At 34.6% G+C, this 26,323-nt stretch overlaps 1 protein-coding gene across 3 annotated transcripts in view; it reads right to left on the reverse strand.

Annotated features, from left to right (window-relative positions):
- TBCK (TBC1 domain containing kinase) overlaps positions 1-26,323 on the reverse strand; it is a 218,959-nt gene that overhangs the window by 128,463 nt on the left and 64,173 nt on the right. For all 3 annotated transcript variants that reach the window (XM_047090612.1, XM_047090614.1, XM_047090613.1), the window contains exons 6-12: positions 19,236-19,377; positions 13,825-13,885; positions 10,221-10,282; positions 9,901-9,962; positions 8,964-9,112; positions 7,979-8,117; positions 518-617 (exon numbers count right to left, since the gene is read on the reverse strand). In XM_047090612.1, the coding sequence (XP_046946568.1) occupies positions 518-617; positions 7,979-8,117; positions 8,964-9,112; positions 9,901-9,962; positions 10,221-10,282; positions 13,825-13,885; positions 19,236-19,377 (715 nt within the window). The remainder of the gene's footprint in view (positions 1-517; positions 618-7,978; positions 8,118-8,963; positions 9,113-9,900; positions 9,963-10,220; positions 10,283-13,824; positions 13,886-19,235; positions 19,378-26,323) is intronic.

Raw genomic sequence — 26,323 nt, forward strand, 5'->3', positions numbered from 1 at the left:
CAATAATTTTTTAAATATTTGATAATACCATGTGTTATCATGTATATGGAAAATGAGAAATCTTAGTCAATGATGGTAAAAAGATAAACAGATACAACTACTTTTGTGAATGATCGGACAACATACATAAAGGTGATGATGCATAGATCCTATTTCCCAACAATGTCACTCCAGGGCACATACCTTGAAGAAATTCTGACATATTTTATGAGACTAGGGAGGCATTCAAGGGTTCATGTGTAAGGTTTCATTAAAAAAATATCTAAGGGGCGCCTGGGTGGCGCAGTCGGTTAAGCGTCCGACTTCAGCCAGGTCACGATCTCGCGGTCCGTGAGTTCGAGCCCCGCGTCGGGCTCTGGGCTGATGGCTCAGAGCCTGGAGCATGTTTCCGATTCTGTGTCTCCCTCTCTCTCTGCCCCTCCCCCGTTCACGCTCTGTCTCTCTCTGTCCCAAAAATAAATAAACATTGAAAAAAAAAAAAATATCTGAGGCAGATTTGTCAAAACACCATTCTTACATTCCTTAGCTGGCATAATGACAATGTCACAGTGGTGTCATCCAACAGTGAGCTTCTGTCTCGACCTTGCCCAAAGCTTTCACCATCTTCAAAGAGAAAACTGAAAGGAGATTTAAAAAGATCATTATCTTAATGAGCACACAAAATCTGATTTATTGTTTCTTCTGCAAAATAAAATTTATTCTAAATTATCAATCCCTCATTAAAAAAATAAATAAATTTTAGACTTAATGGGTTAATTAAAAATATGTAATTGAGGGGCGCCTGGGTGGCGCAGTCGGTTAAGCGTCCGACTTCAGCCAGGTCACGATCTCGCGGTCCGTGAGTTCGAGCCCCGCGTCGGGCTCTGGGCTGATGGCTCAGAGCCTGGAGCCTGTTTCCCATTCTGTGTCTCCCTCTCTCTCTGGCCCTCCCCCGTTCATGCTCTGTCTCTCTCTCTGTCCCAAAAATAAATAAACGTTGAAAAAAAAAATATGTAATTGCTGGTTGAAATTTCACCCAACAATTCTTTTTAAATATAAGTTGACTTGGTCTGAATATAGTATACAAATATAAAGCATTTTAGGAACACAAGAGTAGGATTTATCCTCTTCCTTCATGCAGATTCAATGCTAAAATTACTCTCTTGATACTATTTATATGTGCTACTGAGGAAGTTTATATGAGTGAAAAATGATAAAAGAAGAAACATCACAATAGTAAATTCTCGAGAAAAAGGATAGTGAATAATAAATGCATAAAATTTTTTTAGGATTTCAGAGAATTAATTTTGAGAATTTACATATACTTGGAATTTCCATCATCTTATATTCTGGTGTTCTGCTTAATTCAATGTGTGAGAAATATAACTGACTTAAAAATCAGTTTAAGAGGGAGAAAAAGTAGAGAACCAGTGATCTATTCAAATAACCTAAAAATTTAACATGTGAAGAAAATATGACCAGCAGGTGATATTCCTTGTTACCTACAATGAACAAATCTAGTCCTAAAATGTAAAATTAAAATTTAAAGCACTGGTGTAAACTCAGGAGATTGAGGTTCACATCTTTATGAATAAATATAAAGAGCAATGGAACAGTAACAACTTTGGTTCTTAGAGTTGTACTGTTAATTTAACTTTCATAATTTATATGATGATGTCCAAGATATTATGCAGTTCTGCAGTTTTCTCAACAGTGATTTAGCACCATGCTGATTTCTAGGACAAGCAACAAAGCCATAGAGTACATTTACATTTACAAATGTAATTGGAAATAAAAAAGTTACTCATATTTATTAACTCTCTTGAATATTACTATTCTTTTTTATAATTTTTTTTAAATATGAAATTTATTGTCAAATTGGTTTGCATACAACACCCAGTGCTCATCCCAACAGGTGCCCTCCTCAATATCCATCACCCACCCTCTCCTCCCTCCCACCGCTCATCAACCCTCTGTTCTCAGTTTTTAGGAGTCTCTTATGTTTTGGCTCCCTCCCTCTCTAACATCTTTTTTTTTTTTTCCTTCTCCTGCCCCATGGTCTTCTGTTAAGTTTCTCAAGGTCCCCATATGAGTGAAAACATATGGTATCTGTCTTTCTCTGTATGACTTATTTCACTTAGCATAACTCTCCAGTTCCATCCACGTTGCTACAAAGGCCATATTTCATTCTTTCTCATTGCCACATAGTATTCCATTGTGTATATAAACCACAATTTCTTTATCCGTTCATCAGTTGATGGACATTTAGGCTCTTTTCATAATTGTTGAAAGTGCTGCTATAAACATTGGGGTACAAGTGCCCCTATGCATCAGCACTCCTGTATCCCTTGGGTAAATTCTTAGCAGTGCTATTGCTGGGTCATAGAGTAGACCTATTTTTAATTTTTTGAGGAACCTCCACATTGTTTTCCAGATCAGCTGCACCAGTTTGCATTCCCACCAACAGTGCAAGAGGGTTTCCGTTTCTCCATATCCTCTCCAGCATCAATAGCCTCCTGATTTGTTCATTTTAGCCATTCTGACTGGTGTGAGGTGGTTATCTGAGTGTGGTTTTGATTTGTATTTCCCTGATGAGGAGCGATGTTGAGCATCTTTTCATGTGCCTATTGGCCATCTGGATGTCTTCTTTAGAAAAGTGTCTATTCACGTCTTCTGCCCATGTTTTCACTGGATTATTTGTTTTTTGGGTGTAGAGTTTGGTGAGTTCTTTATAGATTTTGGATACTAGCCCTTTATCTGATAGGTCATTTGCAAATATCTTTTCCCATTCTGTCGGTTGCCTTTTAGTTTTGCTGCCTGTTTCCTTTGCTGTGCAGAAGCTTTTTATCTTCAGGAGGTCCCAATAGTTCATTTTTGCTTTTAATCCCTTGCCTTTGGGGATGTGTCAAGTAAGAAATTGCTGCCGCTGAGGTCAGAGGGATTTCTTCCTGTTTTCTCCTCTAGGGTTTTGATAGTTTCCTGTATCACACTTAGGTCCTTCATCCATTTTGAGTTTATTTTGTGAATGCTGTAAGAAAGTGGTGTAGTTTCATCCTTCAGCATGTTGCTGTCCAGTTGTCCCAGCACCATTTGTTAAAAAGACTGTCTTTTTTCCATTGGATATTCTTTCCTGCTTTGTCAAAGATTAGTTGGCCATACTTTTGTGAGTCTAATTCTGGGGTTTCTATTCTATTCTGTTGGTCTATGTGTCTGTTTTTGTGCCAATACCATGCTGTCTTGATGATTACAGCTTTGTAGTAGAGGCTAAAGTCTAGGATTGTGATGCCTCCCGCTTTGGTCTTCTTCAAAATTACTTTGGCTATTCGGGGTCTTTAATGGTTCCATACAAATTTTAGGATTGCTTGTTCTAGCTTCGAGAAGAATGCTGGTGCAATTTTGATTGGGATTGCATTGAATGTGTAGATAGCTTTGGTGGTATTGACATTTTAACAATATTTATTCTTCCAACCCATGAGCACGGAATGTTTTTCCATTTCTTTATATCTTCAATTTCCTTCATAAGCTTTCTATAGTTTTCAGCATACAGATCTTTTACATCTTCGGTTAGGTTTATTCCTAGGTATTTTATGCTTCTTGGTGCAATTGTGAATGGGATCAGTTTCTTTACTTGTCTTTCTTTTGCTTCATTATTAGTGTATAAGAATGCAACTGATTTCTGTACATTGATTTTGTATCCTGCGACTTTGCTGAAATCATGTATCAGTTCTAGCAGACTTTTGGTGGAGTCTATTGAGTTTTCCATGTATAGTATCATGCCATCTGCAAAAAGTGAAACCTTGACTTCATCTTTGCCAATTTTGATGCCTTTGATTTCCTTTTGTTGTCTGTTTGATGATGCTAGCACTTCCAACACTATGTTAAACAACAGCGGTGAGAGTGGACATCCCTGTCATGTTCCTGATCTCAGGGGGAAAGCTCTCAGTTTTTCCCCATTGAGGATGATATTCGCTGTGGGCTTTTCATAACTGGCTTTTATGATGTTTAAGTATGTTCCTCCTATCCTGACTTTCATGAGGGCTTTTATTAAGAAAGCATGCTGAATTTTGTCAAATGCTTTTTCTGCATCGATTGACAGGATCATATGGTTCTTATCTTTTCTTTTATTGATGGGATGTATCACATTGATTGATTTGTGAATGTTGAAGCAGCCCTGCATCCCAGGAATGAATCCCACTTGATCATGGTGAATAATTCTTTTCATATGCTGGTGAATTCGATTTGCTAGTATCTTATTGAGAATTTTTGCATCCATATTCATCAGGATATTGGCCTGTAGTTCTCTTTTTTTACTGGGTCTCTGTCTGGTTTAGGAATCAAAGTAATTCTGGCTTCATAGAATGAGTCTGGAAGTTTTCCCTCCCTTTCTATTTTTTGGAACAGCTTGAGAAGGATAGGTATTATCTCTGCTTTAAATGTCTGGTAGAATTCCCCAGGGAAGCCATCTGGTCCTGGACTCTTATTTGTTGGAAGATTTTTGATAACTGATTCAATTTCTTTGCCAGTTATGGGTCTGTTCAAGTTTTTTATTTCTTCCTGTTTGAGTTTTGGAAGTATGTGGGTGTTTAGGAATTTGTCCATTTCTTCCAGGTTGTCCAGTTTGTTGGCATATAATTTTTCATAGTATTCCCTGATAACTACTTGTATTTCTGAGGGATTGGTTGTAATAATTCCATTTCCATTAATGATTGTATCTATTTGGGTCATCTCCCTTTTCTTTTTGAGAAGCCTGACTAGAGGTTTATCAATTTTGTTTATTTTTTCAAAAAACCAACTCTTGGTTTCATTGATCTGCTCTACAGTTTTTTTAGATTGTATATTGTTTATATCTGCTCTGATCTTTATTATTTCTCCTCTTCTGCTGGGTTTGGGGTGTCTTTGCTGCTCTGCTTCTATTTCCTTTAGGTGTGCTGTTAGATTTTGTATTTGGGATTTTTCTTGTTTCTTGAGATAGGCCTGGATTGCAATGTATTTTCCTCTCAGGACTGCCTTCGCTGCATCCCAAAGCGTTTGGATTGTTGTATTTTCATTTTTGTTTGTTTCCATATATTTTTTTAATTTCTTCTCTAATTGCCTGGTTGACCCATTCATTCTTTAGTAGGGTGTTCTTTAACCTCCATGCTTTTGGAGGTTTTCCAGACTTTTTCCTGTGGTTGATTTCAAGCTTCATAGCATTGTGGTCTGAAAGTATGCATGGTATGATCTCAATTCTTGTATACTTATGAAGGGCTGTTTTGTGACCCAGTATGTGATCTATCTTGGAGAAAGTTCCATGTGCACTTGAGAAGAAAGTATATTCTGTTGCTTTGGGATGCAGAGTTCTAAATATATCTGTCAAGTCCATCTGATCCAATGTATCATTCAGGGCCCTTGTTTCTTTATTGACCATGTATCTAGATGATCTATCCATTTCTGTAAGTGGGGTGTTAAAGTCCCCTGCAATTACCACGTTCTTATCAATAAGGTTGCTTATGTTTGTGAGTAATTGTTTTATATATTTTGGGCTCCCGTATTTGGCGCATAGACATTTATAATTGTTAGTTCTTCTTGATGGATAGACCCTGTAATTATTATATAATGCCCTTCTTCATCTCTTGTTACAGCCTTTAATTTAAAGTCTAGTTTGTCTGATATAAGTATGGCTACTCCAGCTTTCTTTTGACTTCCAGTAGCATGATAGATATTTCTCCATCCCCTCACTTTCAATCCTAAGGTGTCCTCAGGTCTAAACTGAGTCTCTTGTAGACAGCAAATAGATGGGTCTTGTTTTTTTATCCATTCTGATACCCTATGTCTTTTGGTTGGCGCATTTAGTCCATTTACATTCATTGTTATTATAGAAAGATATGGGTTTAGAGTCATTGTGATGTCCGTAGGTTTCATGCTTGTAGCGATGTCTCTGGTACTTTGTCTCACAGGATCCCCCTTAGGATCTCTTGTAGGGCTGGTTTCGTGGTGACAAATTCCTTCAGTTTTTGTTTGTTTGGGAAGACCTTTATCTCTCCTATTCTAAATGACAGATTTGCTGGATAAAGGATTCCTGGCTGCGTATTTTTTCTGTTCATCACATTGAAGATTTCCTGCCATTCCTTTCTGGCCTGCCAAGTTTCAGTAGATAGGTCTGTCACTAGTTTTATCGGTCTCCCTTTATACGTTAGAGCGTGTTTATCCCCAGCTGCTTTCAGAATTTTCTCTTTATCCTTGTATCTTGCCAGTTTCACTATGATATGCCATGCAGAAGATGGATTCAAGTTACGTCTGAAGGGAGTTCTCTGTGCCTCTTGGATTTCAATGCCTTTTTCCTTCCCCAGATCAGGGAAGTTCTCATCTATGATTTGTTCAAGTACACCTTCAGCCCCTTTCTCTCTGTCTTCCTCTTTTGGAATTCCTATTATACGGATATTGTTCCATTTCATTGCATCACTTAGTTCTCTAATACTCCCCTCAAACTCCTGGATTTTTTTATCTCTCTTTTTCTCAGCTTCCTCTTTTTCCATAATTTTATCTTCTAATTCACCTATTCTTTCCTCTGCCTCTTCAATCTGAGCCGTGGTTGCCTCCATTTTTATTTTGCACCTCATTTATAGCATTTTTTTAGCTCTCATGACTATTTCTTAATCCCTTGATCTCTGTAGCAATAGATTCTTTGCTGTCCTCTATACTTTTCTCAAGCCCAGCTATTAATTTTATGACTATTATTGTAAATTCAGGTTCTGTTATATTGCTTAAATCGTTTTTGATCAATTCGTTAGATGTCTCTACTTCCTGGAGTTTTTTTGAGGAGAATTCTTCCGTTTTGTCATTTTGGATAGTCCCTGGGGTGGCGCAGAACTGCAGGGCAATTCCCCTGTGCTGTCTGGAGTAACTTTTGTTGATGAGTGGGGCCGCAGTCCGACCTGATGTCTGTCCCCAACCCACCGCTGGGGCCACAGTCAGAGCGGTGTGTACCTTATCTTCCCCTCTCCCAGGGGCAGGACTCACTGTGGAGCGGTGTGGCCCCTGTCTGGGCTACTTGCACACTGCCAGGCTTGTGGTGCTGCTTTGATGGGAACTGGCCTATTAGCCAGAGTGGATCAGCAAGGTGCACAGGGGCGGGAGGGGCAGGCTTAGGTCACTTTGCCCATGGTGGTCCCCTGTAGGAGGGGCCCTGAAGCACCGGGAGGGAGGCAGGCTGACCCGTCGGAGGGATGGATCCACAGGAGCCCAGTGTTGGGTGTTTGTGTGGTGCAAGCACGTCGGTGACGGTAACTGGTTCCCTCTGGGATTTTGGCTGGGGTATGGGAGAGGGAGATGGTGCTTCCCAGCGCCTTTGTTCCCTGCCAAACTGAGTTCTGTCTTCTGGGGCTCAACACCTCTCCCTTCCACTCTCTGAGCAAGGCTGTTGACTTATAATATTCCAGATGTTAAGTCCCGCTGGCTGTCAGAACTCACCCAGTCCGGCCCCTCTGCTTTTGCAAGCCAGACTCGGGGTTCCGTCTTGCCTGGCGGGCTGCCCCTCCACCGCCCCGGCTCCCTCCCGCCGGTCCGTGTAGCATGCACCACCTCTCCGCCCTTCCTACCCTCTTCTGTGGGCCTCTTGTCTATGCTTGGCTCCTGAGAGTCCATTCTACTAGTCTTCCAGCGGTTTTCTGGGTTATTTAGGCAGATGTAGGTGGAATCTAAGCCTTGAATATTACTATTCTTTCTGATGTCTAAATTTTTCATTTATTGAACATCAATTATTGCAAGATATTCTATGATAATAGGGTTATGTCAAATAGATCATATGGCAAATTATTTTTTTAAAAATAGTACTTATTAAAAATAATAAAATATTAATGGGAATTCTGCAATTAGAAGCTTCAGTCAAGAAAACAAGGTATTGACTTCCAATTGCTTTCATAATTACTTAGCTGGAATGTCTACCAAAAAAAATCCCAAATTAAAAAAAAATGTTAGTATCAAATTTTTTTCATTTCCAAGAGAAGCTTTCTTTCCTTACTTGGGAAGTGTGCAGATAGGTGGTTTGGATCGAATGATTTCCTTGTTGACAAGCTCCTTCTCCAAGTCACCTCCAGCTAAACACCAAAGGTAATATACTTCTTCAATAGATCTTTCTGCCAGGTAATCACTGTTTACATCTATTAATGGCAAATGGAAAAGAATGATAGCTCTCACACTTTCTGTTTTTATTAAAAGGCAACAGGCAATAATAGCTGACATTCTCAACAAATACTAATTGAAGAACACAGTATGAGTCCCTTTAGAAGATTCATACTGTACAATGCACAAAGGATGAAATGAGGATATACACATTGAATGTACATTCAGTTACTCTGAGAAGAAGAGTGGAATTTTTACCTTCTATATCAGAGATATATGGGATATATATTCCATACATGTATCAGATATATCAGGTTCTGTGGGAAAGGGATACAGGCCAAAAAAGGCAACTTGTGTGGGTCACTAACACAAACTATCCCATCCTTCATATCTTGAGGAAATAGCTGCCTCTTCTGAAGAGCTTTTCTTGATGTCTCAAGCAGGATATGATTCCACTGTACTATGTTCATACTGACCCTTATTAATAATAGTAAATAAATGTTTATCTGCCTCTCCATTTGGTATGAATTTTATATGGTGGTGGGGTGCCTGAGTGGCCCAGTCAGTTAAGTGTCCGACCTCAGCTCAGGTCGTGATCTCATGGTTCATGAATTTGAGCCCTGCATTGGGCTCTCTGCTCTCAACATGGAGCCCGCTTCAGATCCTCTGTCTCCCTCTTTCTCTGCCCCTGCTCTACTCATTTTCTCTCTCTCTCTGAAAATAAATAAACTTAAAAAAATGCTACGTGAATAGCAGTTATATAACTATAATATACACATATATAATTATATATATATATTTGATAAACATAAAACTGAAAATACAGTAAGGATACTTCCTTTAAAAATAAGGCTTATATTATTTTATGTCTTATCTATCATTACCTTTACACAGCTGGCTGATATCCTCAGGCAGAGTTAAATCAGCACATCTTAGAGAAGATGAAAATAGACTGGCAGGTTTGGTAAAGGGAGTATACAAAGGTGACACTTCACTGAATACCTTGTCCTGCATTAATTCATCTGCAGTTGGCCTTGAGAAAAATTTAAAACACAGACTATGAATGAAGTCATTAAAAATCTGCTAGAATAATGGCACACATTCAAGAGGATGTTTTAAAAAGTTAAAGGAATAGTTAAAAGTCTTAAATACATCATAAGTAAAGAAAATAATAATAAAACTCTCCTTAGCAGAATCTTGATGTATACTTTTATATAAAAAGTGACTATAAGTAAATGCTGAATTTTCCCCCATATTGTGCTTTTTGTACCTTATGATCTATCAAAGATTATATACGAGCTTCTCCATTTTTTACTTTTATCTTGATTATTATGTGCTTCCTTTACTGAATATCTTAATTAAAATTCTAAACTAATAATCATCTAAACTAATAATTTTTCTCCTTTTATTAATATACGTTAGAGCCATAGCTAATAGTTATGATACTAATATCAATTTTGTATTCCTATATGTATGCAAATATTCTTATTTAATCCATTAGTATACTGACTAATAAAAAACCACAACTACTTATACATCAGGGGCATTTGGGTGGCTCAGTAGGTTGAATGTTCGACTCTTGATTTTGGCTCAGGTCATGATTTCACACTCATGAGATCGACTCCTGCATCAGGCTCTGTGCTGGGTGTGGAGCCTGCCTAAGATTTGCTCTATCTCTCTCCCTCTCTCTCTCTCCCTCCCCATTCTCTCTCTCTTAAAAAAAAAAAAAGAAAAAAGAAAAGAAAAAGAAAGAAAAAACCCACAACTATTTATATATTCAAGACCTCAGTATAATCTCAAAGTCTTAATAATAATATCAACCTCTTGGAAGGATGGAAGGTGAGACACTTCTTCAAAAGATCTATCACATTTTCAGGAAGGTCCTGGTAAATAAAAAGAGAAAAGAATTATTTAAAATGACCCATTTAAAAAATACATTTTACTCAAATGTTTACTATTCTAGAGCACTTTGAGTTTTTCTAAATTGTCTTTATTTGGACTTTATACTAATTTACATTAGATTGTCACTCTATAAAAAAGCAAATTATCTGAAAAGGAATACATATAGCTTTAAAATAGTTTGCTATTAGATCCCAAGTATACAGAATACATCAATTTTCAATAACGGATTAATGCCAAACCTTTATAATGTCCAGACAACCATGTTCTTCAGCCAGAACTATTATAGTGTCATCTACGCAATCTATAACACAAAAAAATTGTATGAATTAATGCTGCTTTTCTTATCTATCAGACTAAATGGGAACTGAACTCTGATAGTTTTTTAAAAAATGTGTTATGCAGTTTTGGAACTTGGAATATTAAGAAGCTTGTGACTTTGTCCTTACATGTTTCCTTACAGGTTTTGATAAAAATACTTTAAACACTAAATATTAACTGAATTACAGATACTGAAAGATAGTAGCTTAAAAAGTGAAATAAAGCAGTGATTCAAAATGAAGATTCTCATGTTCTCTCTCTCTTGCTCTCTTCTCCCTGTACATGTTATATATAAATATATATATAAATATATATATATTTAATATATTTATATATATATTTATATATTTATATATATATACACACACACACATATTACTCTTTTGTATATATACAATTTGGAGAATGTACACACATCTCTAAGGATTTATAGTACAAATTTTTACAATCCCTATCAAAATACCTACAGCATTTTTCACAGAACTAGAACAAATAATCCTAAAATCTGTATGGAGCTACAAAAGACCCTGAATAGTCAAAACAATCTGAAAAAAGAAGAACAAACCTAGGGGGTGTCATAATCCTAGATTTCAAGATTTCATTTTTTTTTTTTGTAGTAACAAAGCTGTAGTAATCAAAACAATATGATACTGGCACAAAAACAGACACATATCAGTGAAAAAGAATAGAGAGCCCAGAAATAAACTCATGCTTACATGGCCCATTAGTCTTTGACAAAGGAGGCAAGAATATGAAATGGGAAAAAAATGTTGGGAAAACTGGACAGCTAAATGCAAAAGAATGAAACAGGACCACTTTCTCACACCATATAGAAAAATAAACTAAAACCAGATTAATGACCTAAATGTGAGACCTGAAACCATAAAAATTATAGAAGAGAAGATAGGCAGGAATTTCTGTGACATCGGCTGAAGCACATCTTTCTAGATATGTCTCCTGAGGCAAGGGAAACAAAAGCCAAAATAAACTATTGGGACACTACATTAAAATAAAAAGCTCTGCACAGTGAAGGAAGTAATCAACAAAAATAAAAGACAATCTATTGAATGGGTGAAGATATTTGCAAATGATCTATCTGATAAAGGGTTAGTATCCAAAACATATAAAGAACTTACACAAATCTTGGATCACTATATTGTACACCTGAAACTAATATACCCTGTATGTTAACTATCCTGGAATTTAAGTAAAATAAAATAATTAAAAAAAGAACTTATACAATTCAACACCAAAAAAAAAAATAATCCAATTAGAAAACTGGGGAGAAGACATGAACAGACATTTCTTCAAGATGACATACAGATGGCCAACGGAGACACAAGAAAAATGCTCAATATCACTGTTATCAGGGAAATACAAAGCAAAACCACAATGAGGTATTACTGCATACAGTCAGAATGGCTAAAATCAAAATCAGAAGAAACAACAAGTGTTGGCAAAGATGTGGAAAAAAGGAACTCTTGTGCACTGTTGGTGCAATGCAAACTGGTACAGCCACTGTGGAAAACAGCATGAAGGTTTCTCAGAAAATTAAAAATAAAAGTACCATATGATTTAGTAATCCCAGTATTGGGTATTTACCCAAAGAATATGAAAACACTAATTCAAAAAAATATACGCAGCCCTATCTTACTGCGGTATTATTTATAAGAGCCAGATTATGGATGCAGCCCAAGTGTCCATCAATAAATGAATGGATAACAAAGATGTGGTGTATATATACACAATGTAATATTACTTAGCCATAAAAAAGAATGGAATCTTGCCATTTGCCACAATGTGGATGGATCTAGAGAATACAATGCTATGTGAAACAAGTCAGAGAAAGACAAATACCATGATTTCACTCATATGTAGAATTTAAGAAACCAAACAAATGAAGAAAAAAGGAGACAAGTAAAACAAAACAGAACAGACTCTTAGTATAGAGAACAGACTGATGGTTCCCAGAGGGGAATTAAAGCTGCTTTTCTTATCTATCAGATTAACTGGGAACTGAACTCTGATAATTACCAGAGAGGAGGTAGGTGGGAGGATAGATGAAAACAGAGGAAAAGGATTAAGAGTATATTTATCATGATGAGCACTGAGTAATATACAGAATTGCTTAATCACTATATTGTATACCTGAAACAGTTTAACACTGTATGTTAACTACACTGGACTTAAAAAAAAAAAAATAATAGAGTTCAGGGCATCTGAGTGGCTCAGTCAGTTAAGTGCCCGGCTCTTTTTTTTTGTTTTTTGTTTTTTTTTAATATATGAAATTTATTGACAAATTGGTTTCCATACAACACCCAGTGCTCATCCCAAAAGGTGCCCTCCTCAATACCCATCACCCAACCTCCCCTCCCTCCCACCCCCCATCAACCCTCAGTTTGTTCTCAGTTTTTAACAGTCTCTTATGCTTTGGCTCTCTCCCACTCTAACCTCTTTTTTTTTTTTTTTTTCCTTCCCCTCCCCCATGGGTTTCTGTTAAGTTTCTCAGGACCCACATAAGAGTGAAACCATATGGTATCTGTCTTTCTCTGTATAAGTGCCCGGCTCTTGATTTCACTCAGGTCATGATCTCACAGTTCAGTCTGTGGGATCCAGCCCTGCATCAGACTCCATGCTGTCAGGGTGGAGTCTGCTTGGGATTCTCTCTTTTCCTCTCTCTCTGCCCCTCCCCCATTTGCATGTGTGCTCCTGCTCTCTCTCAAAATACAAATAAACATTAAATATATATTAAAAAATAATAAAGTATAAGTTTAGTTTGTAGACCATATTAAGAAATCTCTAAGACCCTTTAATAGTCTTATTATCAATTGTTTAAATTAAATGTTGTAAATATGGTAAAATTTAATGCAGTTATATTTACAATTCATTATTATTCAATATTTATTAACACTTTTCTATATATATATTCTTACTTACAAACCCTATTAACCTGGACAGCAATCCGTCACTCTTTCACATAAAGTGCTCTATCACTGTTTTTCTCTCCTTTATTATCACACATGCTTAATTTATTCCACTCTAAAATAGATTACATAAATTTCTGTAAACTTGAATTAAAACATTAGGATCTAATATACATGTAAAATAAATGAGCTTGTTAAAAGAAAAAGTAAACATTCTTCCCAGTCATTATTCACACATGATTCATCAAACAGAAAGCTCAAAATTTAAGATATATTATCAGAAGGTAAATTGCTACAGAGAAGTATAACTTTATATTCTCATTTTTTGATTTCACAACTTAGTTTACTTGGCTAGATCACGAAACTAAGATAATATCTATCTACATTATAATTCCATAATGAATAAGGAAAACACTAAAATATTTCAGAAAGCACTTCTTAAGTTTGTACTGTTAATGCTTACCACTGATCATTAGGAAATTTAAAAAGTCAGGATATTTCAGTGTATTCACTATTTTAGAACACATTATTGTGTATGCTTACTAAAAGTCACAAAAGATAATATTTATATTTGAAAAATAATCCATTGTGAGACACTTACCTAATGTAAGCAAAAATTTTAGTCTTTCAGAAATATCCAAGCTTTGAAATAATTTTCTTCCCTAAATAAAATAGGAAAAGAAATTTGAAGAAATTTGTGTTAACATTTACATCATTCTTCAGGAAGGTATTTTTTTTTTCCCCAGAGCTGAAAATGATTTTCTCAGGTACCTCTTTTTCTCTTCAGAGGTTTTATTTGACTTTTAGATTTTAGAGTTAGCTCCATTAAAGAAGAATCGTTGGTTTAACATTTAAACATTTCACATATCTAAGGATCAATTACATTCTTATTTGGTCTGAAGCATTCCTCATTTTAGAGACCTACATATACCTGGTTGTCTAGAGAGATTCCAGGACACAGGCAGTCTTATTTGATTAAGAGACCAAGATGGCCCCTTGGAAAGAGTCATATTATCCTTACATTTACCTAACTAATTCTTACTTATATATCATATGAAATCCAGGTAATCTGTTGTCTCCATTAAGAAACATTCCATGATATTCCTTCCTCCCACAATGAATTAGACAACCATCCTTTGTGCTCCCATAGCACCTGGTACATTTATTTTAAGACACATACATTGTATTTTAGTTGTTTTCTTATTAGTCAGCTTCCGGGGCGGGGCGGGGGGGGGGGAGGTTGGGGGGGGGCTGCTTGACAGAGTCTGAAATCACTTAAAACTTCAACAATTATGTGTTGAGCATTTGTGTGCCAAATTGGACTTTCAACCACAAGTTATATAACTTGGGCAAATTACTCAACCACTTTAAGTTTTACTTTCCTCATTTATAAAACTGGAATATTAACTGTATATGATACACAGGTTGCAATGAGGATTATACAATGTATGAAAAAGTGCTTGGCATTTATTGCACACAGAAATGCCTTCATAAATGTTGGTAATTATGTTTCCTTTATCATAAACAAATTAAACTTATAGGATTCTTTAAGTAGACTTAGAGGGAAAGGCTTACAGGGTGCCTGGATAGCTCAGTTGGTTGAACATCCGACTATTGATTTCAGCTCAGGTCATGATCTCACAGTCATGAGATTGAACACCACATGGGGCTCAGCGCTGAGTGAGGAGCCTGCTTGGGATTCTCTCTCTCCTCTCTCTCTGCCCTTTCCCTGCTTGTGCACTCTCTCTCTCTCTCTCTCAAAATAAACAAATAAACATTTTAAAAAAGGAAGAAAAGGCTTAAGAATATACCTTGGTCTTTATGTGGAGAAAAAAAAAACTGTTCTTTTTTAAGAAAGAGAGAGCAAAAACTTTCTTAAATATTTATGAAATTAGAACTACAGGTGGAGAGATCATTGAAAGAAAAAGTTGCCATTCCTGTCTCAATTTCTTACACTACTATCTTATTAATCTTCTAGATATGCAGGTTTGACTTTATCAATATCTTATTTAAAAACTTTAAATGGTCCTCCATACCATATATAACTAAATATAAACTTCCCAACTCAGCAATCAAAGTCTTCTAGGATATGGCTCCAATATATCTTTTCAATCTAAGTGCTTACTATTTATCTACGTATGATGAACACACACACACACACACACACACACACACACACACACACACGAAGCAGTTCAATTTGATTACTTGCAATACAGTGAGCACACTCTGCCTGTTCAGGCATACAGACTCTGACTCAGGTTATTTCCCTACCAGTAGTTTTTTTTCTTCATGGCTATCAAATTTTTGTATATATCCTTTATTTCATTCCCACTCCTGAATGTTAATTTTGTGAATTAAAGAATTCAAAATTCAAATTACTTCTCTCAGAACTTTGATGGCATTATGCCACTGCTTTCTTACTTCCAAGCTACTAAGAAGTTTAATGCCAATCTCATTCTTGGTAGGTAATATGTCTTTTCTCTCCAACACATTTGAAGATTTTCTCATTAACAGTGATAAAGACATCACAGCTTAGTGAAGGAAGCTTGGTGTGTTAGTTAAGAGTACAGCTTTGCATATAGTTGATGGGTACAAATTTGCTCAAGTACTTACTATTGTGTAACTAGGACAGGTTGCTTAATTTCTTTGTACCTCAATTTCCTGATCTGTAAACTAAATATAATAATTAAATTTTATAAAACTGGTGTGAGTATTGACTAAAATAATAGATGTAAAGAGATTAGAAAAGTACCTGATTCTTGAAAAGTTCTCCATAAATGTTACTTATTATTTCATTATTGGTTATTCTAAAAGTAGAGTATATGATTTCAAGGTATTTGTTGTTGTTTTTTTTTGTTGTTGTATGTTGTGATTTTTTTTTTCCCATTTGCCCTGCAAGGTAATTAGTGGGTTCTTTGAAACCAAGGGCTTTAGTCTTGGTTTCTAATACAACTATATAACAAATATTAGAACATCTGGATCTATCTTCCCTGCTTTTAAAATTTCTACAGGGTGCCTGGGTGGCTCAGTCAGTTAAGTGGCCAACTTCGGCTCAGATCATGATCTCACGGTCCGTGGGTTCGAGCCCCACTTTGGGCTCTGTGCTGACAGCTCAGAGCCTGGAACCTGTTTCAGATTCTGTGTCTCCCTCTCTCTGACCCTCCCCCGTTCATGCTCTGTCTCTCTCTGTCTCAAAAATAAATAAACATTAAAAAAAATAAATTTCTTTTATATTTTCAACTTCCTTATTTCTTTGTGACATATTATGGGAGAATTACTCAGCTTCATCTTCTATGTTCAGTGTGTCTAGTTTCTTATGATCCATCTCTTTAGTTCTTTATTTCAATAGTTACATTTTTTTTCCTTAAAACCCTTAACTGGTTCTTGTTCTTTTCAGCAAATGTTCTTGACTCAGAGTTTCTATAATTGTTTCACAAATGGCATTGTTTTCTTTATCTCCTAAAAAACATGTACATTTATTTTAAAGTCCTTTCAATGGTGTAAATTCTTCTTGTTGTTTCTTTTTTATTGTAGATGTATGTATTTATTGCATGTATCATATTGTAGATGTATTGTTTTAGGTGTTTGGTATTTCTTAGAAATGTTCTCACCTCTTAATACAAATTTTCCTATACATCTTTTGGACTATGGAAACTTCTGGGTGGCACAGTGGCTGTATTGCCTTTCTGGTGATACGGTAAGAGCTTCCTAGCAAAATGGCTTTGGTATAGCCTCTCATCTATTTCCTAGGATTTTTAGCATACCAAAAGTTCCCTTTTTAGTTGTTAGTGTGCTATTAATTTATATCTTAATATTTTATATCAATTCTAAAGGTTTGATGAAGTAGGAAGATTTAAGCTTATATTCAGTATGCCATTCTAAAACTAGACTGTGTAAACTAAGTATCACTTAAAATGTCATGAAGTCCCTATTATGAAATGAATATTTCCTTTCTTGGAATTCACATAGCTTTTCTGAGTTTATCTTCTAAGTTTATGGATTTGAATTAAATTATAAGCTTCTTGACAATGTGTCTTAAACACAGTTTATCTCTTGCTGCATTTGTCATGATGCTATACACACAGTAAATACTCATCTACATTTGTTGAACTGAATTACTCACAGGACATATACCCTGATCATTAATACAGAGTTTAGATATAGGTTACGTAATAAAAAGGAAAAGTTGTACATTTCAAATTTACACTTCCATATACTTCACATTCACATTTCAGTAAGATTTTTCATTTAGGCTATGACTTTTTAAAAAGTTTTTTAATGTTTATTTATTTTTGAGAGAGAGACAGAGTGTGAGTGGGTAAGGGGCAGAGAGAGGGAGACACAGAATCCAAAGCAGGCTCCAGGCTCTGAGCTGTCAGCACAGAGCGTGATGCGGGGCTCAAACTCACGAACCACGAGATCATGACCTGAGCCGAAGTTGGATGCTTAACCAACTGAGCCACCCAGGTGCCCCTAGGCTATGATTTTAAACAACAATGAGATTTATCATTATTTCATACCAATGAAAAGTAAAATGGTCTAGACAGAGAATAGCAAAGAATCAGAAAATCTGGTATTTTCCCTTAGAAAAAGCTGTGCCAACAGGTAAACTACCATGTTATTATGAATATTATGATTTTAATCATAAAATATTTTTCTTAATCATAAAATATCGTAATATCATAATAAAAGATAACATCCAGGGACCATTTGCTATATAACATACTATACTAAGTACTTTATATATATGTATTATTTCATTTTTCCAACAATTATACAGTATAGATGAAAAATTTCTGCTTCTAAAGATCTCATTGTCCAAGTAAAGTAGGCACATGTGACACATGTCATAATAGAAGAGCAAAGAAGATAAGGACCTAATGCTGGTAGTTATTTGGAAGCAGGATTGACAGATCGTTAGTTGTTCCTCCAAAATTACTTTCATCTTGGCCATGACAGGCTGTTTTTTGTCCCTCTAAATTCATTCTCATCTTCTTCCTCAATATTTATGTGTCCAGCTAAAGACTACATTTCTTAGTCTCCCTTGTACCTATAACGTAGCCACTTAAGTAAACTGTCACCAATGAAAAGTAGAGTTGATATCTGCACTTTTAGATCATTGTTTTTAAAAATTATTTTTCATGTTTATTTATTTATTTTGAGAGAAAGCACATGAGCAGGAGAGGGGCAGAGAGAGAGGAAGAGGGAGAATCCCAAGCAGGCTCAGCACTGTCAGTGCGGAGCCCAATGCAGGGCTTGATTTCATGAACCATGAGATCACGACCTGAGCCAAAATCAAAAGCTGGATTCTCAATGACTGAGACACCCAGGTACCCAGATCTCTTCTTAAAGACAGTACCATGAACTCACTCCCCTCCTTCCCTATGGCTAAACATGGTGATAAAGAAATCGGCTTTGGAAACCAGACATTTGAGATTGACAGAGCCAAATTCTAGATTTCTGCATGATGTGGAGTGTTACAAGAGGCAGAAAAACACCTATGTTCTCTAAGCTACTATATTTTTAAGTTCTTTCTTTTTAATATCAGCTTAGTCTTTGCCCTAATAAATAAAGAGGGTATCTAGGAAAGGTCTCATAAAACATAAGTCCACTACAAAGTGAGTCTTCTAGAAAATATAAGAGAACAGGAGAGAAGAAGGTATTTAGGGAAGAAAGAATACCACAGAATGGAGAGAGAGCATGCAAAGAGTATAAGCAGCTTTAGAGTAAACATTTCTGGAACTGTTTAATTTTTTACACTTAGTATGGTGTAAGTTTTCTCATACTTAGCAAAAGTACAAAACAAACACTTCTAAAGATACCAAAATATATGCAAATAAATTGTCAAACAGGATTTTTTAACAAGTCAAATAGATTTATGTGTCTTCCCCTCATACCTAGTCAATCCAGAAAGCAAAAATGTATTATGGTTAAGTAGCTTTCCTATCCAAAAAACTTATTCTAATAAGCATACAATTTCTTTTTAGTTTAATATTTCTTTATACATACCACAGAAAGCTCAAATAAAATTATTCCAAGAGACCACACATCTGATTTGGGGCCAGAAGGCAATGGTTTTTCACTTGGCACATGATCAGTGCTTTTGACAATTCCTTGTGCAATTACCTCGGGTGCCAAGTATGATGGATACCTAAAATGATACATTAAATAAATGAACAATTACTACAAACTACAAAGGGGTAAAAGTAATATTACATTTTTACAATCAGTATGGTAAGATCTAAGTAAAAGTCCAGGGAAAATAAATTAACAAACTTTGCAAGGAAGAATTCTAAACTAAACATCATAATACAGGTCTTCGTGTCTAGAATCAAGAGAAAATATGTATGAGTCTCAAATAATTTTAAAGCTACTATGTCTCTCTGAAGCTGTAGTTCTTCTCTTTGTTTTCTTCTCTTTCTGACACATGCCTTCTTCCAGCATTGTGTTTCCAGGTGTTTTTCCTTTCCTTCTTACTTCCTGTCTTCTCCCTATACCTATTATTTAAAGTACATTTTATCTTTGAAAATAGTATGTATTCTTTTAAGTAGTCGGAATGTCAAAATCTTTAAAAATACATACATTGAAAAGTAAGACTCTCCCATCTCTGTACTCCAGGCACCCATACATATTTATATAGAGATAAACTTGACCATCCATCACCACTGTTCCATGGGGCAGCATACTATACACACTACTCTGCATACCTTTATTTTTCCACTTAAGAGTTCATTTTAGAGATCATTCTATAAAAATAAGTGTAGATTTGCATCATTCTCTTTGAAAACTGTGAAAAATTTCATTGTATTGATGCACTTAATTTATTTGACCAAACTGTGAAGGACATTTTGGAAGTTTCATTCCTACACAGATAATCAATTGAGATCTACTCTATTTATTGATACCCTATTTCCCCCCAAGTAGTCCATAGTACCAGTTTCTACCACAAATAAAATCTCTACATACATGTTGGTATGCATCTTGGCTCCCTATTTTGTTCCATTGGTAAGCTTGCCTAACACTGTACCATTGTACTATTTTAAGTCTATAACATTACATAAATAATTGCCAATATTGCTAAATTAAATCCTCTCAAAACACACACATCTTTTAATTTCTCTGCAAGAGTGTCTAGGTACTTTTATTTAATTTTATATTTAATATTTACATTGTTTATATTATAGTTTTATACTATTAATTTAACAATTAAATAATATTGTTATAATATAGTTATTATTTATATTATTAATTTAATATTTAATAAATATAATTGTGTATAGCATATAATTTAATTAATAAATAATATATAATAATGTTTTTATTTATATTAACTTATAATAATATATAAATGTATATTATATAAATAATATACATTATATTCTTATTATTTTTAATTTTTATATATTTATATATTTTTAATAATGACCCATATAATTCATATTATTAACTTAATTAATGATTAAATGTTATAATAATATATTAATATTATTAATATTATTAACTTAATATTTATATCATATATAAATAATTATATATATAGTCTTACATATATATAAAACTATCTTGTCAAGGTTTCTCTCTAATACACACACACACACACACACACACACACAGAGCTGGAATTTTCATTGAAATTAGATCAAATGTAGAACAGGGTGGGAAGAATTGGCATCTTTCTGATACTGACCCTAACACTCTATGAACACGATATCTCTATATTTACTTTGGCCTTTTGTAATGTCTTTTAAAAAGGATTTAAGTTTCTTTCACAGAGATATTAAACATACCTGATTAGTTTCTTATCAGGTATTGTATATATTTTGCTGATTTGTAAGTAATTTCTTTGTATTAATTTTATATCTACAACCTCACTAAACCTTCATCTTTTATGGGAGAATTCTTTTGAGTAGTCTTGTAGATAATCAAATCAGTTGTGCTTACCCGATTTGTTTAAAGTAACAATTTTGTTTCCTCCTTTCTATCATTATAGCTCTTAGCGCAAAAATTTCTATTGGTGTTAACCATGAATAAATTTTGAAAATTTTTGAATACCTCTTCTGTATTTATTACAAACGGAACATATGATTCTTTTCATTTATACGCTAATGAGTTTAAATACATTGATTCCCTGATGTTTAACCAACCTTGCATTCCTAGAACTTTTGTTTCTAGTAATTTCACTGAGAAATAATAATTTTATCTTCTTTCCATTGTTGATATTTATCTGATTTCTTTTCCTTGTGCAACTACATTCATCAGTACCAGGAATACATTGTCAAATGGCAGTGGTGTTAATAAATATTTTGTTTAAAACCTGAAAACTTTGGGTTGAGATCAGTCTCTCTTTCTAATAACAGGCAGATATAGTAGATAAATGGATGATTTTCACTACATTAAGGAAGTATTCATATAGTTCTTTTTTATTAAGAAAAAATTTTAATGAAAATGTTGTGATGTTAAATCTATCAGATGTTTGTAAGAATCCAGAGAAATGACTGAATTTTACTTCTGATATATTATTACTGATATATACTCTATTAAATTATGTTTATAGATTTCCTAAGCCATCTGAATATTTAGGGAGGGAGGGAGGGAGGGAGGGAGGGAGAGAGAGAGAGAGAGAGAGAGAGAGAGGGAGAGAAAGAATCCCAAGCGGACTCTGCACTGTCAATGCAGAGCCCAATGTGGGGCTCAAACCCACAAACCATGAGATCATGACCTGAGCTAAAATTAAGAATCAGACACTTAACCAACTGAGCCACCCAGATGCCCCAAGTACAGGAAAAGTTTTAGCAGGAAATTCAACAGCAAATATAAAGGAATTGGTAAGAAAATCATATTATTGTGTAAAATATCTTCCTATCAGACTAAAATACCTACCTTCTGTCTTCTAAACTCAGAAATGTAAGCCATTTTATTTAATAAAAAAGACAAAGTCTTAGAACTCCAGGGTGGCTCAGTTGGTTGAGTGGTTGAGCATCCAACTTTGGCTCAGGTCATGATCTTGTGTTCCTGAGTTTGAGCCCCATATCCGCTCTCTGTGGTCAGCACAGAGCCCACTTCAGTTTCTCTGTCTCTCCCGCTTGTGCTTTCTCTCTCTCACAAAAATAAATAAAACATTTAAAAAACAAAGCCTTTATAAACAGTATACTCTATAAAATGTGTCAAACTTCTAATTTTAATTTTCTAATGAATTCATTTTATGAATAATTCCATAAAACCTTAAGTTGATTTGCTGAGATGGAAATTATTCTCAGTAAATCCCCATGATATTTTATCTGTATCTTTATGGTTCTCTAATGACTATAAGATACTTATTTTACTTGTTTCATATGTATGTAATGGACTATACACAATATGTAATACTACCCATTTTTATGTTTTGTTTTTTTCTATGTTTATAATACTTAGTAAACAAAAATTTACCCTCCTTCAAAAAAAACACAATTTGAGGGCATCTGTGTATCATATTCACTTTTATAAATCCTCTGGAACTACCAACACATTTTAAATGTAAGATATGCTCAGTTAATTTGTGCTAAAAAAATAACATTTCCCTTAAAAAACGTCCATTAAGACTACCTTACAGACAAATTTTTAAAAGTTTGTTTATTTTGAGAGTGGCAGTGAGGATGCGTGTGTGTGAACAGGGGAGGGGCAGAGAGAAAGCAAGAGAGAGAATCCCAAGCAGACTCTGCAGTGACAGTACAGAGCCCGAGGTGGAGCTTGATCTCACAAACCATGAGATCATGACCTCAGCCAAAATCAAGAGTTGGACACCTAACTGACTGAAACACCCAGATGCCCCTTTACAGGTGATTTAAAAAGCAGACGGTACATAAGTTTCAGATATATTGAGAAGTACTAAATTTAAATCTTACTGCCTATAAACAAAAGAAACAAAAACAGGGTCTTCTGGGTGGCTCAGTCGGTTAAGTGTCTGACTTTAGCTCAGGTCATCATCTTGTGGTCTGTGAGTTCAAGCCCCATGTTGGGCTCTGCTGACAGCTCAGAGCTTGGAACCTGCTTCAGATTCTGTGTCTCCCTCTCTCTGTCCCTTCCCAGCCCCTCCATCTCTCTCTCTCAAAAAAAAAAAATTTTTTTAAAAGAAACACAAACAGCTTTAGAAATGAAAATGAGTAGAATTCTGCCCTACTTATTGCATAGGTGCATACCCTTTCTTCATTTATCATCAGACTTAGTCATGAGCACAATTATCTGGCCTTTTCAATTCTAGGCTATTAGATTATTATGGCACCCTGCAATAATGACAATAAAAATGTATAAGTATATGGAACATCTATGTAATATATGCAATGTAGACACTCAAATATTAGTTCCATTTCTCTTCCTGTGTTAGTCTATAGCCACCTCCTCACACTATGATGGCCAGTACTTAACTGACATGTAAAATATAAGTCAATTAAATCAGAGAATATACCTTAAATTCAAATGGGTAAATTAGGTTTTTAAATTTCCATTTTAATACAATGATGATGATGATGATGCTACTAATATCCACCTTTAATTTGCTCATATATTTCTCTCATGTACAAATTTCTATTATGTTATTTTACCCTAACGTGATCATATTGCTCTTCTAAATGACATCTCTGGAAACAATTGCAGCCTAGTGGAAGAAGTATGTCTTTGGTATTATTATACCTGTATTCCAGTTTCAGTTCTACATAGAACTGTGGTTTCTTAATCTGAAAATAGGAATGATAATGTCTACCTCACCAAACTGTTATAAATATTAGTGAGTACCTAAAGATGTTTTTATAAAAATGGAAAATATGATGCAAATACAACACTGTATTTCTAATCATCATCACCATAATACATCTAGAAGGCAAACTGTTTATTTTTAATTCTGATTTCCAGCATACCTTATCCAAAAATAATGCTGTGGGTAGTTAAAAATCAAGCAATGCTATGGGTAAATCATTATACCTAAAACTTCCAACTGGTAATCTCTAGAAGCATAGAGGTGATCCTTGCTCCAAAAATTTGAATTTCCCTTCAAATCAAGAAATAATTAAACGAATTAATAAAAATAATAAACCCTAGGATTGGTTTTAAATATAGACACTCTTCTTTTAACAAGTGTTTCTTCTTTAGCATAGCGTTTCAACACTCAAAGAAAATTAACAGAACTCTGCCTTAAGTATGACTAGTGAGGTAAACAAAAGTGGCTTTCATCATCTGTTTGATGTTTTAACAAGGTATTAAGCTACTGGCCAACTGAAATGAATGTCCAATTTCTAACTCTTTACAATATTCTGAAACAGATGTTAACATTTTACTTTGTTTTTCCTCAATATTTGTCTTTTGAATCAACGGCAAGCTTCTTCTGGTGTAAATATTTTCTTTCATGCCTTAGCTGTTTGATCACTTTATTTTTCCTGGCTAATGTTTCACATTTTGCTCTTTGATACTTTCTGGTCAGACCCTTTGGGTTCAAGACTTCAAAGTAAACCAGAACAAATGGCACACAAGACCAATTCTAACACAAGCATTTTAAATTCAAATGTGGTTCTTCAACATGCTTGGTGTGCTTTACAAAAAGTCACTTCCTTTCTTGTATTCATCACTAAATAAAGCACCTTTCAATAAAAGGTAAAAAAATAAAGTAATTTTTGTTTACACTGTGTTTTTGGAGTTCTTCTCTCACACAGATTGATCTAGACAACATGAAGCAGCAGCAGCAATCACATACTTCCTATCAGACTACTGCTCCCTAAAAGGTACTTCAAAAGGCAATTATCACATAGGAAAGAAGACATTAGGGCTTTATTGTGGACTTATTCTTATTACATTCAAAGGTTTTTTTTTTTTTAAACAAATAAAATGTAGGCTATTTTTATAAGATAGTTTTCATGCTTGGAAAACAATTGCTTGTTTCCTATGACCACAAGTTTTGGTATACAAAACTATATGATTAATTTATTGTACCTTACTATAAATAGGCCACCAAAAGAGGACATTTTCCCATTAAACAATGAGCCTCTTGAGAACAAGAACCTACCTTATCCATTTTTGCACATCCAGCAGCCAGAAGAGAAGGTGCTCAATAAATGTTGTCTTAATAAATAAAGAAGGAATGACTAAGCAATTTATTTTAAGATTATTAGCTATGGTCTAACTAACAAAAATTTTCGGTAGAAACTTACAATTTACTTTATAAAGATAAAAGGATAAATTATAAATGAATCCCTTTTTTTAAACATCTAATTAAAGCAATGTTCTCCTGCAGAAACACACGCCATGACTCCAAACCATAATTCTTGGTAATGGAGTGACAAAACTGATTTGAGAGAGCCCAAAGAGCAAAATGCAAATGGGCACTATTAAAAAAAATCACAAAGCAACTGAACATTATGGTTAAAATATCTAGATTAGATAACACTATTATGTTAATTTTAATTTCCTTGTTTTGATACTTGTTTTGTGGTTATGTAAGAAAATTCCTTTTTTAAGAAATACAAACTGAAGTATTTAGGGGTAAAAAGCCATCATATGCATTAATTGCTCTTAAATGATACAAAAAGTACTTATATGAACATACACATATACGACGAGTAAGAAAAAAGAAAGAGAGAAAACAAGAGTAGTGAAATGTTAATCTTTGGGGAATCTAAGTGAAGGCAATAGAGTGATTCTTTGTACTATTTTGAAACTTCTATGTATTGAAAATAATGTGAAAACTAAACACTCAAAAAATAAAAGAATTATATTATTAAAATGTCTAAAAAGCAACCACACAATAAATACAACACAAAATCTGTATCACAAGCATTTAGTTGAGAACAGGATAAAATAAACTTTCCTTTCTTGGAGGCCAACATAAATTAAAATTCTATCAGAAGTGATCAAATAAACCTCTCCAAACTTAAACACAGACTTTCTACCCTATTACCTCTGATACCTACAATGACTCAGTTTGAGTCTTAACATGCAATTATATCTTAGAGAACAAGGAATTAAACTTAGAAACAATAGAAAATAATATGAGAACAATTTTTCTCAGTCTTTTAAGGAACACACATTAAGTGAGAATCTGGCCAACCTTCTTGCCTTAGTTTTACCTAATTCTG

This window comes from Lynx rufus, unplaced genomic scaffold (assembly GCF_022079265.1).
Source record: "Lynx rufus isolate CCGP_SWC_20201006 ecotype Redwood Valley unplaced genomic scaffold, mLynRuf1.p SCAF_3, whole genome shotgun sequence".
In the NCBI taxonomy this organism is placed as follows: domain Eukaryota; kingdom Metazoa; phylum Chordata; class Mammalia; order Carnivora; family Felidae; genus Lynx; species Lynx rufus.